The sequence below is a fragment of the Triticum aestivum genome, chromosome 2B (genome assembly GCF_018294505.1).
Source record: "Triticum aestivum cultivar Chinese Spring chromosome 2B, IWGSC CS RefSeq v2.1, whole genome shotgun sequence".
Classification (NCBI taxonomy): domain Eukaryota; kingdom Viridiplantae; phylum Streptophyta; class Magnoliopsida; order Poales; family Poaceae; genus Triticum; species Triticum aestivum.
In genome coordinates, this window is record NC_057798.1 from 751,630,062 (window position 1) to 751,646,588 (window position 16,527).

Below are 16,527 nucleotides of genomic sequence, written 5' to 3' on the forward strand. Positions count from 1 at the left end.
CGATCGCATAACAGTACCGGAAAACTGCACGAGTCGTAGTATAAGTGCCCTCATCCGGCCGTCTCGTTGAAACCATAAAAGACGATCAAGACGAGGACAGTTCCCTTGAACAACAACAAAAAAAGATAATCTACGCGGCGGCGGCGCCCGCGAGTGCCCCAACGTGAAGCCTGCTACCTCATCTTAACCCCGCGAAACACCAGAGAGGAGAGCGACGGCCGGTGGCAAGGAGATGGAGAGAGGATCCGGCAAGGAAATCGACTGGGAATCCTGGGCGATTAAGGACCGGATGAAGGAGATGGTATCCGTGGGGAGGGAGCGCGAAGACGTGCTTGACTCACTTACTCCTAGCCTTTCTGGGTGGAGGCAGATACACAAAGGGGAAAGCAGTAAATCGTCGTGGATGATCGCCGGAAAAGCCGCCAAGGAAACGGCGTCCGAACTGATGGAATCGGGCACAATGGAGCTACCCGAGAAAGAACTCGACAACATCTTGCAAGGTATGTAGGAGTTGGGCCACCGGATGTTGTCTATGGCGTATTTTCTGCGGAAATCCGGTGCCCCCAGCGTCTCCTTACACCAGGCCTCTGAGCTGCTTAGCGCTACATACAGATTACGGCGGAAATCCGGTGCCCCCAGCGTCTCCTTAGGAGGATTTCTACCAAGATACCGAGGCTGCTGAGAGTAGGAGTGCGGAGAATTTGTACCCAGATACGGAGGGTAGCAGTGCTGAGAGTGAGAGTGAAAGTGAGGTTACGGGTGACGATGATTGTGGTGATGACGATGAGGAGATTGGGAGTGATGATGATGACGAGGAGATTCCCAGCGAAATCTGCAATCTCACCAAGTACTTGAGATTTTGCTCTCATTATGAGAACAAGTTGGCGCTGATTGAAAATGAAGATGAAGATGAAGACAAGGACGAGGACGAGGACGAGGATGAGAATGGGGATGAAGATGAAGATGAGAATGAGGATATATCCGCATTGGAGTATCTCAAAAAGGAGATAGCTGATGAACAAGAAAGTTTCGGCGAAGTATATGACTGCTGGGAACGTGTATGGGGTAGCAAGATTGGAGGGTGCGGTGGCTTGGAAGATACAAGTAAAAAACTTCAATGCTACTCAGCTTACTCATCAATTAAATTTGTATCATCTGTTTGCTTCCATTTGTTACAAAATTTTAGCAGATCACTAACTTCATTTCTCCTTGAATGTAGAAAAGATAATAGTTTACTCGTTCATGTGAGATTTCTGACGGTTGACACTTGTCTTTGTTGATGCAGCTACATTGAGCCCTATGTTCTTTACCCACAGCTCACCTCGTGCCGTCCCATCCCCTGCTGCTATTGCAGGGCGCACGTTGTTGATCTATTCCATCAGGATTCTGGAAAAGAAAGGAAAAACCTTGAAGTGGCCACTCAAAGTGTATGGTGTGATCGTTGCTCGAGACACGGTGGATCGCAACCGCAACATTCTATTCTCTCGATCAAGGTGTAACTACCAAAAACTCGATAAACAAGTATGTACTATATATTTCAGTTTGCTCCTCAATTTTCTTTGTTTCCTCTTCCTACTTTCCTAGTCCATTGGAGTGTGTTCCTAGGAAACCATTGCAATCAAGAATAATGATATGATCCTTGCAGGATTCTTCTCTATGCTTGACTGGTCCATCTCGTGCAATTTTTGCTGTTGACACTGTTGACTTTGAAGTTGAACTCAAAATAAATGAGGGAGCCGAAGAAGATACAACATTGATCAGTTCTTGCAACCACCTTTATGACAGTGTATATGATTTAAATGTCCCTCAATTGAGGTCCGCAACTGTTGATAGTATGTCTTCAATATTGATCTGTGGCTGTTGGTGTGATGCAGAATTAACCTTTGAGAAGTTTGATACGGCGGTCCAGGCCACCATCGTGGGTGTTCACGTTGTTGAAGGGGGTTGGCCTTTCAAATGTGGATGCAGAGTTGCTTGCTCCTGGTCTTCTGCAACAAGGAATATTGGTCCCACTTCTAGGGAAGTTGTTTTGCTTGATTATCGTGGTGAAAATATGGATGTGGGATCAAATGGTTACCTTCATTTGTCGAGAAATGTTGTTCCTGTGGAGTTACAAGGAACACTGAGGCTTGTCATAGAGGCTTACCCGGAAGCTGGTTGTAAACCTGTAGAGGGTCATGTGGATTTCGGTGTCCAACATTGCCAAACAAGCAACCTATCATGTGAAGTTGACAACTCTACGGTCGAGGTTACTGTTGCCTGGTCCCCCCTTGTAAAGGAAAAGTTGGATCTGTTGGTGGAGGGCTATGCTGCCGGGCGTGATTGAAAAAATTGTGTATATGGATCCAACTATTTGTGTACCGACTATAATATGACTTGCTATGCTAGTGGTTTCTCAAAATCAAATTCCGTGTGTATCAACCTACTCGCACTCGAGTGTTCGATTTGTTTCGTCTTTCTATCTAGTTTTGTTCCTTTCTTTTGCAAACTTTCATTTAGCTTCGTTTGGCAAGAATGTTGTATTTTGCTGTATGTATATTTGTGTGTTAGCAGGATTAAAACTCTTTGAGAGTGGTTACGGCTAGAGGAGAGTGGATTAAGGCCTTGTTTGGATGTGTCTCACTGTGTCATCAATCAATCGATCACTGCAATTCCCTTTGCTTTCAATCTGTCTTGTGCCACTCCAGCTTTCACTCAAGCCATTCTTTGCCTGTCGACCATCACTCTTCCTCTTGCTTCCTTAGGAAAGAGCATAAAGAAGGCACCGAAAACAGGTGGGAAAGGAAAGGTATACTTTTGGTAGCCAACAAGCGGCCACGCTCATGCAAATTCTGAAGTTGTTTGTGTGAAAGAATTTCACACAGTGCCACTGTTCTATTCGATTCACAACAGAACTAGGTGTGACATTTTTTTACTTGATGTGACGGTGGCCCGATCTTTCGATGAGACTGGGGATAATTATCGATTTGGTGAATTTTGATCTTGATAATCCGGCTATACCACCGAATGATATGCCTTGGCAATCGATAAACCAATCTCCAATAGTTATTGATCTTGCCATAGACATGATCAACCTAAACAATGTGGTTCAAGTTCCTGCAAGAAACCAAAGGATGATAAACTGAGCAAGAATTATGATGAATTATGATTGGCAAGAATTATGATGAATTATGATTGGCAAGAATTATGATGAATTGCAATTTGAAATTGCGGATAATAAACTGAGCACACAAAAGATGAAAGAGTTCGGATCCACTGTGGATCTAACAAGGCGGCAGTCCTACATCAAGATGGCAACGGGGATGAACCCGTTGGGTTTTGCATGGACATCCTCCCCCCGACGAGAGAAACCCAAACCCGTCCCCTTCTCCCAAACTATGCGCGGGGACAATTTTTGGCCCATCCGATTTTCCGTACCCACAGAGAACCCATCCACATGAACGGTCATAAAAAAAACATTTGGGAGGCGACACTAGGAGGTAAGAAATGGGTGCGTGGTTTTTAGATTTTTGGGGCTGAGCATGCGATCTAGATGAGGGAGTGTGGTAAGCTAGCAGCTACAAGTGATTGTTTCGGGTGCACAGAGGCGGGACAACGGGGTTTTGGCCAGCCCAAGTCTATTATGGGGACCACATGTCATTTGTTTCACTGGTTTGATGAGTTTTGGGTGTGGGTAGTGCTGGAATTGGTTTGCACCCGTGAAAACTGACGGGTTTTAAATTTTATCCAAGAGCAGCCCCGCAGCAATAGAAATAGGTTCATCCTCATCCCCTGATAGGATAAAAATCCGTGGGGAAACGGGTTTCGAGGCCCCGTTGCCATCTTAAATCCTACATGTTTAGTAGATACAAATTATAGCGATAGCTAGACAATACAATAAAACCTAAATTATAAAACTGGAGAATCTATCTATTTATTAGGAGACGGATGATGTCAACCGGCGCCTGCCTCAGCACCTCGAACGACGTTGCGGTCCAAGGCCTTGTCCATACGTCCTACTCTCGTAGTCTTGGGCTCGTTCGTATGGGCATGCATGCATGGCTTGCACACGTATGGGCCTCATTCTTGGCATGCTTGCTGGCCTATGGTCCACTTAATGCATGTTGATTTAGTAATGCTCTAATGCAAAAAAATTGTACACATGCATATATAACTAGTGGTTGGGGCCTGTCATTGCTGGCCTCTTGAGAAGAAGTTGTGAGCCTATTTCTCTCTCTTAAATAAACCGAATAAACCTCACCTTCATCTCAAAATAAAAAAAAATTCTCGCAACATATGGACATCACATCCATCTCAAAAAGAAAAGGAAAAAGCCTAAAAAATCTCAAAAAGAAAAAAAGGCTCACTTCTGTCTTCCAAATATAATCTCCAAAAAAAACCTTTTTCACAAGAAAAAAAGTTTCACTTTCATCCTCCAAATATAATCTCGAAAACAAATCAAAAAGTTTCTCGCCGCGGCCAACCAGCATGCGTCAGGTGGCCATGCTGGTTGGCCACCCTTCTCCCGCACGTTACTGTGTGTAATATACACACATGTGTAGATCAATCAGTCCTCGCGTCTTCACCATTCTTCATGTCTTCTGTCATCCTATACATTATAAGATATTGTGTTGTGTTTTTGTTCTGAATAAAATAATAATAATTCATATAATTTCTATTAGAATTCACTAATAATTATTTTTATGCAAACAATTATGGTTATATTTTAAGGTCCATGTCCAAATCATACTCCTTTTCTTGGAAACAAAGCCGTCTTTGGCTTTGCTTATTATGAAAATAGACTAATCAAAAAAACAATGTGTACACATGGTATATAAATATATCATTCATTGTATCTCTCAAGTGTTGCACAATCAATATCTTGTGAGATTAAAAGTTAGGAATCATCACAAACAATATATCAACGGATTACATTGCAACTTAGTTTGCACCTATACTGCAGTGTATATTCATATCATCGAGTTGTAACACTCATCATTAAACCATCCCAACATATGTAGATAACTATTAGGGATATCCAAATTAGCATGTGTAGATAACCAATCAAGCAACATGCCACTTGACATGTAATCAACAATGATGCCGGACTTTGAAGCCTTCATGGCAGTTGATGATTTGGTTGTTTTTGCTCTGAGTGACCAAAAACAAGTCGTTGTCTATGGTGTCTTTGCGATCAAATGGGCGGAGGTGTGCATCAATGTGGCTCTCAAGTAGAGCGTCGTACCAACGACCAGGGTGGCTTCACTGTCGACGCCTTACATCGTCAATCTGCCGCCGCCATGAAGTTAAGACAAGGCAAAGACGGAAAAACTGGTGTGCTGGATTCGATTCGTGCGTATCCGTATATAAAGAAGCTAACCTAATACTCCCTCCGTTCGGAATTACTTGTCTCGGAAATGGATATATCTAGAACTAAAATACGTCTAGATACATCCATTTCTGTGACAAGTAATTCCGAACGGAGGGAGTACAACTCTGCTAAGAAGCCAGACACGACATGAAAGCCAGCCTAAATGCTCCTCTGCATGTTCCTTTTACCACGGCTACTAGATCATTGATGGCACGCGTTGTTGCGCCCGTCTATTTGTACAATGATATAGTAGGAATTTTGATAAATATATGGCCATATGAAATAATTAAGCTTGCCTAAACATAACCACACATTAGTTGGTAGTCCAAGGAAATCTTATATATATATATAGTCAGTAAAAGCAAGGTCACATATAAATTGACTTGGTATAACAGCATACACAACAATTTAGATAGTAAATACAACTAATCGGTACAGATAATAGGCAATAAGAAATAGATTGCTTTCATGATGCATAAATGAAATCTTCAAATGCCTCTACCAAAGAGCCACCATGTTTGGAAACAAAGAAGAATTATGGCAGCCAAATGCACCTGGCTATTTCTTGTGCAGGGCACACATTCATAGGACAACAGTCCTAACAAGGATTAAATTAATTGCAATATCAAATAATGATATACTAAATACTACCATACAAGCAGCAGCGGGGATACGTTGTAATCATATTGTTCATTTTGGTTTGCTTGTTTTGTTAAAGAGCAACCAGGCTGAAAGATATATGTAAGAAAGTGGCAGACCAACAATTCCATGTATACATGAAAAAGGCTTACCAAAACAAACCAGCATGGAAAATGGTGTCGCTACACTTTCACGAATTAAATAAGGTCCAAACTTACCAATAGCCCAGGTAACCAAAAAACACATGCACGAGGGTATCACTTACCTGGGAGAACTCTTGCAACTACGAGTCACCATCAGCTAATTCAGAAGGCCCCGTCCTCTTGCTATCAGCAGCTTTAGAGGTTCCTTCCATGTCATCAGTAGTAGTTTCTACCCCTCTGCATTTTTCCCGTCCTCCCAACTTTCTTTTTGTCCGGTGAAGGTGTTGCTGCTGCCGCATTTGCACTTATCTCCACCAGCAGTGCATCCTGGCTTCTGTTAAAGAAAAAATGATATCACCAGCCCCCAGTTTTGATTGCTTCTGTATCCGGCTTTGGTTTAGAGGTTCATGTAAAAGGAGCAGCTGTTAAAGAAGAAATGTAGACAGAGTATATTGTTTCTGGGTTATTTTTCCACTTGTGCTCTTAGAAATGATATAATAATTTTATCCTCATCCCAAAGTCAGTCAGTCACGTTTTATTTCTCCAGCCACCCAACTTACGTTTGGAATATCTTCTTTCCAAATATAATATACTCCCTCCGTTCCTAAATATTTGTCTTTCTAGAGATTTCAACAAGTGACTACATACGAAGCAAAATGAGTGAATCTATACTCTAAAATATGTCTACATACATCCGTATGTTGTAGCCATTTGAAATGTATAGAAAGACAAATATTTAGGAACGGAAGGAGTATCTAGCAGATCAACTGTTCAATTTACTTATGGTCTTAAGAAAATTTTATCAACTACCCTGGCAACATATTGGCTTTGTAGTAGTATCAAGAATTTAAGATACATGAAGAAACAACAGAAAAAAAAGGTACACTGAGAAGATCCAGTCACATTTATGAAACATCTTTCATCATGTTTCTACTCGAGGGATCAGTGTCAGCACTTGCCTGAGATCTCATCGCTGCGGCGCTCGGCACATGGCTTCCAAGACGTGGATTGTCAATAGCGAGTTTCTCACCTGAACGGTGACAACACAAGCCATAAAATCAAACAAACGTTAAAACTGATTTCGCGCACAAACATTCCCCTATATGCACGCTGAGCTCAACATCACATTACTCCGGGGCACTGGAGCCGAATCTCATCTTTGCGGCACAGGTCAGGCGCGTTTTACGGTCCAATGGAACCATGAATTTCAGTAAGCATGAGGGATCCCGACGAGATGCAATGTAGATCGATAGGATCAAGGACTCGCGAGGTGCGACCAGACGCAAGGGGCGGACACGAGCGTGCCGAGGAGGAGGCAGGCGAGGATGGCGAGCAGGATCCGGTAGGAGGCCAGGGCCGATAGCGATCGGGGGTCCTCGAGCGTGAGCGGGGCGCGAATGGGGACAGGGAGTGGGTACCTCTGGTGGAGCGGAGGGGACGAGCGCAGCACGCCGACCTTGCAGCCGTCACCGCCGCCCCGTGGGGAGGCGAGGAAGGAAGAGGGGGCGAAGGAGGCCTTCGCGTCGCGCTTCGCAGGGGAGCCGGAGGCGTGGGCCACCGCCGCCATCCTGGCGTGCCGCAGCCCGAAGTCGCCTGACCAGGGTTCCCGATCGAGAGAAAGGAGAGGTCGTGGTTTTTTTTTGAGGTCGTGGGTGGGTGTGGCCCGAGGAGATGTCGTTAATTTGTTCGCTGAGATGGGCTCTTCTTGGTGAGGCCGAATCAGCCGGCTGGCCCAATCAACGAGCGCCCTTCAATTTGGCTACGGGAGTAGCGTCCCCTAGGACAGCCGGCCCACTTGTAGGAAAACGAGGGAGATAGCACGCTAATCAGTGGCGGACCCAGGATTTGCTGACACCCCAGGCGAGAAACTAAGCCAATCTATGTCGCATAACTAATAAGAAACCAAACATAATATTCAATGGCAGCATTTGTTCCATGATGTGTCAACTTATGAAGCAAGACAGATCAAAAGACAATACGTAGCATATATAAATGATACAAAAGATTGATACCAAATCAAAGGATTGGTTGATCTAAGCCTCCCATGACTATATCTTCAATCGCACAAGAAGCTAAACCTTCAATTAGAAATTTTGAAATGCAAATCAGTGCATAATATAGCAGCTAAAAGTAGTTAATAACAAATGCAAAATATGAAAGCTTACGTTGTAGGACGAGGCAAAAGGCCTTTGCGTGTGCGGTAACTTATGTCTTGTTTCTTTTACTCATCTTGCGTTCCTGTAAATTTTTAGAGAAACAAAAATTTCTCAGTGCCAAATTTGGTTTCTACATCTAACAAACATTGGTATCAAGCAACAACATTTTAGTTTCTAACTGCTAAACTCAGATTGCTATGCTTACAAGATTAGACTAATCTGGACTAGCCTGCTACATGACAGATACTACTACATTCCTAGTTCCTAAAAGCAAAAGAAATCAAATAATGTATCATATGGGCGTATATGGCCACCACAACAAGGAAAGGTGAAGGAGCTGAAAGCTTGATCCTCATGTCAGCCCCCTGATTTCCACATGAAATATATTAGTTACAAAGAACCCAGCTATCCAGAATTAATCTACTGGGACAAAGACATACAACCGAGTAGTAAAATAACACAACCTCCCACGGCGTATGTTTTGATAGATACCAAACTACATTGTTCATGGCAGGTTAGCTTCATAACAGCAGTTCAGTCCAATTCAGAAATATAACGATCAGAAAGTTGAACTGTAATAATCATCTGAACATACACACAGGCATAGCTACGAATCAGGAGAATGCAACTTCAGAGCATTGTTTCATGGTGGTAAGAAAAATACTAGAATATACAAAGAGGAAAAAGAAAAGATATCAAACTTTTTGTTGGCAAAGCATCTCTATGGCATTCCCAACTTTTACCAGCAGAAAGAACCTAAAAGAAGTCCAGAAAAATGTTGTATAGGTGCAGCTTCACATAAGCAATTGCCATTGCAACCTATAACTTTTTCTGGATTCACCAATAATGAAGAACTACATATCGGACAGTGTAACATCAGCAGGCAGGTAGCGAATCCTGACTAAATCATCTTATCCTGCTATCATCATTTAACTCGGTCAGTAGTACTACAAATCTACAAAGGGAGATAAGCTGAAGAAATACCTGCAGTTTTTGGCTGTGCGGGGACGGAGAATGTCGGGGAGCCGCGAGGGACTGTGGGTGCCGCCGTGCCAGAGGAAGGGGACCAGAAGAGGAAGTGACCTGGTCGCGCTCGGACGGCGGAGGAGTGGCGATGCAGCGACGGAGAGCCGGTGGTGAGCGCGCCGCCGCTGTGGTGCTCGGCTTCTCGTTTCTCGCTATGCAAGCGGTAGGGTTGGGTAGGCACGACGGCAGGCGGCGGCGGCGGGCAGGGACCTAGGGTTCGTCCAAGTCGGGGGAAGGGGCAGCAGGCAGCCGGTTGGTTCATCCTAGGCCTGGGCATTCGGTATAAACCGAAATATCGGTTTCTACCGTTTGATGTTTTAGTAAATTCGGTTTCCAAAGTTGAAAACCGAAAAATCCATTTTAAAATAGGTAACCGAACATTCGGTTAACCAAGTTTTCGGTTTGGTATTCGGTTTATAGCATATTTACCGAATATGCTAAAAGAATTTTCTTAAAATCTAAAAAGCGATCGGCCACTAACTGACCGAAACGGGCGGCCGCGCTAGGCGACAAGCGGATCGCTACCAACCACCGCTTCACTTCTCTCCCAGAGAAAAAAAGCCGTCTTATCTCGATCCCTTTCTTCCTCGACAGTGGTGTGGTGTAGAAGGAGAGGAGCACCGGCGTCCACACCGGGGAGGTCGAAGGGTAGGCGGTAGATTGGAGGAGCCCAGCGAGCCGGTCGGCCGGCGCCATACAGAAGCAGCGCTGCCGTCTCCTTTCCCCCACTTTTTTAGGAGCTGGATCTGAGGTGGCCAACCGCCGCTGTCGCCGCCGCCCCGTCGGGAAAAGGCCACCATGTAGATCACGCAGCAGGCCGGTCCACCCGCTAAAATCTGTTGATTTTGCCCTTCGTTGTATCTTCTGCACCATCTGCTTCTCTATTCACCCGCCAAACAAATGAGTATGTGCCATGCTTTGCAGGAAATTCATTGAACAGATGTACCTCTTCTCCTGAAGCCGATGCTGCCATGCCTATGAATCGGATATGACCGATGCTTTGTCAAGGGCTCATATGAGAGAAGAAAAGGAGGCTGGAGATGCAGAGAAAGAAGCTCTAAGCTCAACAAAGGCATCAGGTTAATTTTGCTTCAATTCTTAGGGCCAACTTATTGTACTATGTAATCTATCTAGTTAGTTACCAGAAGATTTGCAATAAATAAATAGCTGCCTGGTTCTCAATAGGTTTGTAGCATAGTGCCAATTATGTGCAACAATACATGTTGAGAAGACAATCAAATGGAATTTAAATACAGTATTTTTCAAATGCGTTCTTTGCCAGGAAAGCAGAGAGGGAGAGAGAGAGGAGCAGTAGATGAACTAAATGGGTTGGTTGTGTTGGGTTGCAAGCCACGAACTGAGCATCACAAACATCCTGTACTAACCTAGAACTATAATTGGTATATGGATAATAGTATGCAGAGTTGGCCGCCGAAGCAGTAGGAGTTGTCCAGCACTGCTGCTTTAGTTGGATGGAAAAGCAGTCCTAGTTGCGCACCCAATTTTCTTGGGTGTCTCTGTGGCAAAATCAGTAGTACAAGTTGTGCATAATACTTGATGGAGTTGGCGCAGCAAAATAGTAAAATTTGAGTGTCATTTATATTATTTTTTCTATTTTTGTGGTCGAGTTTTTCTTCTAGAAGCCTGAAATCTGAATATTTCATTTCCCAAGAGTATCTAAATAATTGGCATCTCAAGATTTTCAGTTGCACAAGAGCATTCAGAAACATCCATTTTCCCTGATTTTTGGTTTGACAAGGATGAAAACGTCGGCATTAGAGTCGTGGTCGTGGCAGGGAAGGCGAACCCAGCGCAGCTCTGCCAGTGGCTCAAGAGGAAGATAAGCAAGGATGTCAAGATTTTCCGCCGTTGTCCACACGGGCTGAGAATTGTAATAAGCAGGTATGCATCCCTCTTGTCTACTTGTACTACAGAATGAAGGATGATGTGTGTAATATCCAAATGAATGTACGTTATTACGAAGGGCTAGCCGTGTGGGGTTAAGGTGCTTGCCGCCGGCGACCTGCGTGGCTCTCGGCCTGCATCCTCGCTGAACTCAACACCAACTATCGCGCGCCCGCGATGTGACTGCTGTTGCAACAACGACGGCCAACGGCTATTGAACGACGAGGATGCCCTTCGGGGTTATAGCATGCAAAGCAAAGCAGTTGCTCGATCCTCACAGCCAATATATCTCCGTGTAGAAGCAGAAGAAGCAGCAATTGATTCGTAAGCAGCAATTTTATCTGTTTCATTCCTTTGTATTTTTGCCCTCTGTTTCTGCTGAATGTATGTATCACTTTTTTCAGATATATTGATCTTCACATTCTTAGTTGGCATCCATAGTGGTTGTAGTTGTACACATAGCCGTTCTCAGTTGGATACGACAATTAGAAAGTTGCACAACACTAAACCTTTTTCCTACGGCGATGAAAGTGGAACGGTATACATTGAACTGAATACACATGGCGTTCATTTTTTTGGCATTTATAGTAATTCTTGTTGCACACATAGTTGTTTTCGTCGGAGACGATCATTACTAGTAGTTGTAGTTGCACATACAGTTGTTCTCAGTTGGATCCTATTATTGAAAAATTGCACACATGGCAATCATTTTTTGTTGGCATCTATAGTAGTTTTAGTTGCACACATAGTTGTTTTCAGTTGGACACGATTATTGGGAAGTTACACACACGGTGATCATTTTTGTTAGCATCTATAGTAGTTCTAATTGCACACATATTTGTTCTCAATTGGATACGATCATTGGAAAGTTGCACACACGGCGACCATTTTTTGTTGGCATCTATAGTACTTCTAGATATTATGCACATAATTGTTCTTAGTTAGATACGGTCATTCGGAAGTTACACACACGGTGATCATTTTTTGTTGGCATCTACAGTAGTTCTAGTTGCACACATAGTTGTTTTCAGTTGGACACGATCATTGGAAAGTTGCACACACGGCGATCATTTTTGGGTGGCATCTATAGTAGTTCTAGTTGCACACATAGTTGTTTTCAGTTGGATAGGGTCATTGGAAAGTTGCACACACGGCAATCATTTTTTGTTGGCATCTATAATAGTTCTAGTTGCACACATAGTTGTTTTCAGTTGGACACGGTCATTAGAAGTAGTTGGCAGGGGCAATAGAAGTAGTTGCACAGAATCTGCTAGTCAAAACTTCACGGTGGCGAAAGATTCCTCTTAGTAAAACTGCAGAGAAGAAAGGTGCGCGCGGAGGCAGTATCCAAAGGGGTAGATGCCACATCTTCTGCAGCAGCCGCTGTGGTAACATAAAGTTCCATCAGGAATATTTTTTACTCCACATACAGGCAGCCAAGTGTATGAATTTTCATACAAGTGTATGAATTTTCATACATGATTGCAGAAGGACTAATTAAGCATTGGCATGCTCAACTTTCTCAGTTGCTCAACGTTGCCATCTTCAAGTTTTTTAGAATTGTCCCAAGAGTATGTAACAACTTGGCATCCTCAGGCTTTCTAGTTGCAGAATAGTATCTAATTAGTTGGCAACCTCAGTAATTCTAGTTGCACAACAATATATAACTAGTTGACATCCTCATCTTTTCTAGTTGCACAAAAACTCAGATTAGTCCCATCTTAAAAAAATTGAGGATTTCCCTACAGTATGTAACGACTTGGCACCCTCAGGCTTTCTAGTTGCAGAAGAGTATCTATTTAGTTGGCACCCTCGGCAATTATAGTTGGACAACATTATCCAAGTAGTTGACATCCTCAGCCTCTCTAGTTGCATAAGAATTCAGATTTATCCCATCTTAAAAATTTTGAGGATTGCCCAACGGTATCTAATCACTTGGCACCCTCAGGATTTCTAGTTGCAGAAGAGTATCTATTTAGTTGGCACCCTCTACAATTCTAGTTGCACAACATTATTCAAGTAGTTGTCATCCTCAGCCTCTCTAGTTGCACAAGAATATCTCATTAGTTGGCATCATCAGCATTTCTAGTCGCACAAGAATATCTCATTAGTTGTCATCACCAGCATTTCTAGTTGCAGAACAAACATAATATCAAGTTGCCATCCTCAACATTTTAATCTAGTTTTCCAGAGAACAAATATTTGTATGTAATGATAACTAATCACCTTTGCCTTTTTTTGCAAACCGCGAGATATTGTTCAAGGAAATGAGAGTAATGAAGCAGATAATGTTGAACGATAGTCACAAGCTGGCTACCTGATGGAGACTACTCTGGATACCTGATGTTTGAGTTGGATAGAATACCTGTTTTAGTTGGCTATAATACTCTAGATACCTGATGCATTTTTTTCACCCCTGGATATGTTTGTTTGCAGACATCCATGTGAAAGTTGGTTTCAAACAATGGTTTTCTTGCACAGGGAACTGAATTTCTTATGCTTTTACTTGATCTTCCTTCTCTGCTCAAAATCATGGAGTTTTTTTTACTTGATTTGGGAGATTCAGAGGGAAAGGACAAGGGGTATAGTCAACAAGGTTTGGACATGGGAGAGGAGAAGGATTTCTTACCTTGGCGTTGCTTGGTAAGCTTCTCTTCTCTTCTTCATGTTTTTCTGACCAAGATCTCCTCACCTTGGCTACTTTGCCATGGCAGCTCTACAGGATCTGGTTCATGGCATTGTATCTGGTTTCTTTCATGGGGAAGAAGTTGACGACCAGCGAAGGAGAGAGGGTGGGCGAGAGGGGCGCTAGTAGTTTGATGGGTATCACGTGACAGCGGCGGGTGGTGAGGGGACTCCGTTAATCTGCTATTCCCTTTGTTTGCGCGTGAGAATAGGTGGGAACAGCTGGCGCAAAGGATCTTTCCTTCCCGGGACTAGGGGACAGACGCTTACCTTTTCTGGCCTGCCGCTCGCTAGACGCGTCCAAAAATTTTTGAGCTGCGTGCATGGCACCCTTACCGGTTATATAGCCAATCTATCCAACTGCTTGTGTGTGGCCGGCCGAGGTGGGACTAAACAACAACGGGCAGCGCCTCGTGGTTCTAAAGGTACGCACGTACAAGCACCGGTCAAACAGCAGCCTCATCACACTAGAGAAAGAAGCCCACAACGGCTTGTCTGCTTGGGCCTTGCATGCAATAATTTTTCGCAATAAAATATCACCCCCGATGGACTGATCCAACCAGTTGCTGAGCTGCATGCGTTCCTTGTCTCGATAAGTAAAAGCTGCATGCGCTTCTGTTGCATGCAGTCACGCACTGATCTAGCGCGTGATATTTTATTCTGGCGGCGCGGGAGAGCAAGATTCGTTCAGCACCTTCACATACGCTCGGTTTTTTATTCGGTTAACCTGGGTACTGCCAATTAGTTCGGTTAGCTAGTGTGAAAACTGAATTTTTATGTATTAGCCCAAAAAACCGAAATTTCGGTTTATTCGGTTTCGGCACCGGTTCGATCTTTGGTTCATCGGTTTTTATGCCCACCCCTAGTTCATCCTGTCGACTGTCGTCCAAGTCGACGCCCCAGGCAGGCAGGCAAGCAGGCAACGAACGAGATGGGCCTCACGCCCCAGGCCGCCTTTGTTAGCTACAGTACATTTTGCTACAGTAAACGAACAACATGGGCCTCACGCCCCCAGGCCGCCGCCTGGGCTGCCTGGGGCCTGGGTCCGCCCATGACGCTAATGATGATCAGACGGCCAGAAATTGATGTATCATGCAAACAAATGGCCGTGGTTGCTGATGGCCTGAGAGGGCTGGGATTAGGTGTGGTTATACTGTTCTTAATGGATTGGACATGCATGAACGAGCAATAATTGACCCATCCGACCGTAGAGCTCCAACTCGCCTCGCTCCAGTCCAGCATGGAGTACGCTGGCAAACATCTCATGAAAAACAAACACACAAAACATTTTTTTTGACTTATTGGTGGCAATGGGGGAGGTGTTAATTGTTGACAACTACAAGCAGAAACTCATCTCCCTTATTAGGTATAGATAGATAGAAAATATTGGGGTTGTGTTGGGGCGCGGCTATGTGTTGCTTGCAGCGACGCCTACGCAAGGCTCGCCTGCAGGGAGCCCGAACTGGTCTGGCCAGTAACCAATTGCCGCGTCTTGCTGATGTCAGGATGATGTCATGCTTGTTTCTTATTTTTGTTTTTTGTTTCAGTTCAGATATTAATTTTTGTTTTCTAATTTTGTTTATATTTTGTATACAAAAATGATTTACATAAAAATTTAAAAAATGTTAATCTTGCACTTGAAAAATGTTAAACGGGTACAAAAAATGTTTCTGATGTATGCCGACAATGTATAACATGAATGAGAAACTAGAAATATTTATCAATTGTATGAAAAATATTTAATCATGTGTATGAATTTCTTTTGTGACAATTAAAAAATGTCACACATTTAAGAAAATGTCGTATATGCAATGTAATTTTTTGTGTAATTCAAACAAAGTTTTCATACATTGAATAAAAGATTCGTCAAATTTTTTAAAAAATACAAGTTTCGAATATGTGTTCGTGATATTTTAGAAAAAAGTTTGCTGCATACTTCAAAAAAAATGTCTTCTATATTTTGAAAATGTATTTGAAAAAGTGCTTAACATGTATTTGAAAAACTCAAAACATGTTTTTGTACAAATGTGAAATTTGGATTTGAAAAATGTTAAATATGTATAAAAAGTATTTTAGATGTATACGAAAAACAATGTGTATCAAAAAGTTGAGATGTGTTACAAGAAGAAAAAGGACAGGCACGTTCATAGAACAAAAATAAAAGAACACCGACAAAAAACAGAAACGCAATCGAAGAAAGAAACCAAGAAACAAACAGAGAAAATCAAAGTAAAAGAAGAAGAAAATGAAAATCAAAGAAATCATGAAAAACAAACAAAACCAAAAACACAATGAAGAAAAAAAATAAAAACCCAAAGAAACCCATCGAAACAACAAAAAAGCTCCTTAAAAAAAGGGAAGCACTTACCATCAACCGGCGGATAACAGGGCCGCGTCCGTCACCTTCCCTGCGTGACACGCGCCCCGCAGACCATCCTTCAATAAACTCGCTTCTGCAACAGGAGCTATACTTCCGAAACATATGCGGTGTTGCAATACTCTATGACGGTCTATGTTTTACAGCAGAACTTCTCTTGTGAATTTTTTCTGTAACAAGACCTCAGTTACAAAAAAATACAAAAAAACTGACGTTGCAAAAAAAATCTGCAACAAAACATATGTT

At 43.0% G+C, this 16,527-nt stretch overlaps 2 protein-coding genes and 1 long non-coding RNA gene across 5 annotated transcripts; 2 read left to right on the forward strand and 1 right to left on the reverse strand.

The window, feature by feature from the left end:
* Positions 1–232: 232 nt before the first annotated feature.
* On the forward strand, positions 233–2,357 carry LOC123039549 (uncharacterized). Its single transcript, XM_044462668.1, has 4 exons — positions 233–301; positions 651–1,104; positions 1,286–1,521; positions 1,646–2,357. Exons 1-4 carry the CDS (start codon positions 233–235, stop codon positions 2,324–2,326), a joined length of 1,440 nt encoding a protein of 479 aa, XP_044318603.1. The 3' UTR covers positions 2,327–2,357.
* A 2,453-nt stretch (positions 2,358–4,810) lies between these two features.
* Positions 4,811–9,597, reverse strand: LOC123047139 (uncharacterized). Its single transcript, XR_006422808.1, has 3 exons — positions 9,273–9,597; positions 8,298–8,370; positions 4,811–8,210 (listed from the first exon to the last, which is right to left on the reverse strand). It is a non-coding gene; the product is annotated as an uncharacterized lncRNA (long non-coding RNA).
* A 290-nt stretch (positions 9,598–9,887) lies between these two features.
* On the forward strand, positions 9,888–13,749 carry LOC123047140 (uncharacterized). 3 transcript variants are annotated; one of them, XR_006422809.1, is made up of 3 exons: positions 9,888–10,393; positions 11,074–11,216; positions 11,299–13,749. XR_006422809.1 is itself a non-coding variant. In XM_044470630.1 (3 exons), the coding sequence occupies exons 1-3, from the start codon at positions 10,303–10,305 to the stop codon at positions 11,366–11,368; spliced, it is 357 nt and encodes a 118-aa protein (XP_044326565.1). In that variant the 5' UTR covers positions 9,888–10,302; the 3' UTR covers positions 11,369–13,749. The 3 variants fall into 3 exon arrangements, 1 of the variants encoding a protein (XP_044326565.1); XR_006422810.1 differs by having other exon boundaries at positions 11,305–13,749; XM_044470630.1 differs by having other exon boundaries at positions 11,021–11,216.
* Positions 13,750–16,527: the final 2,778 nt, after the last annotated feature.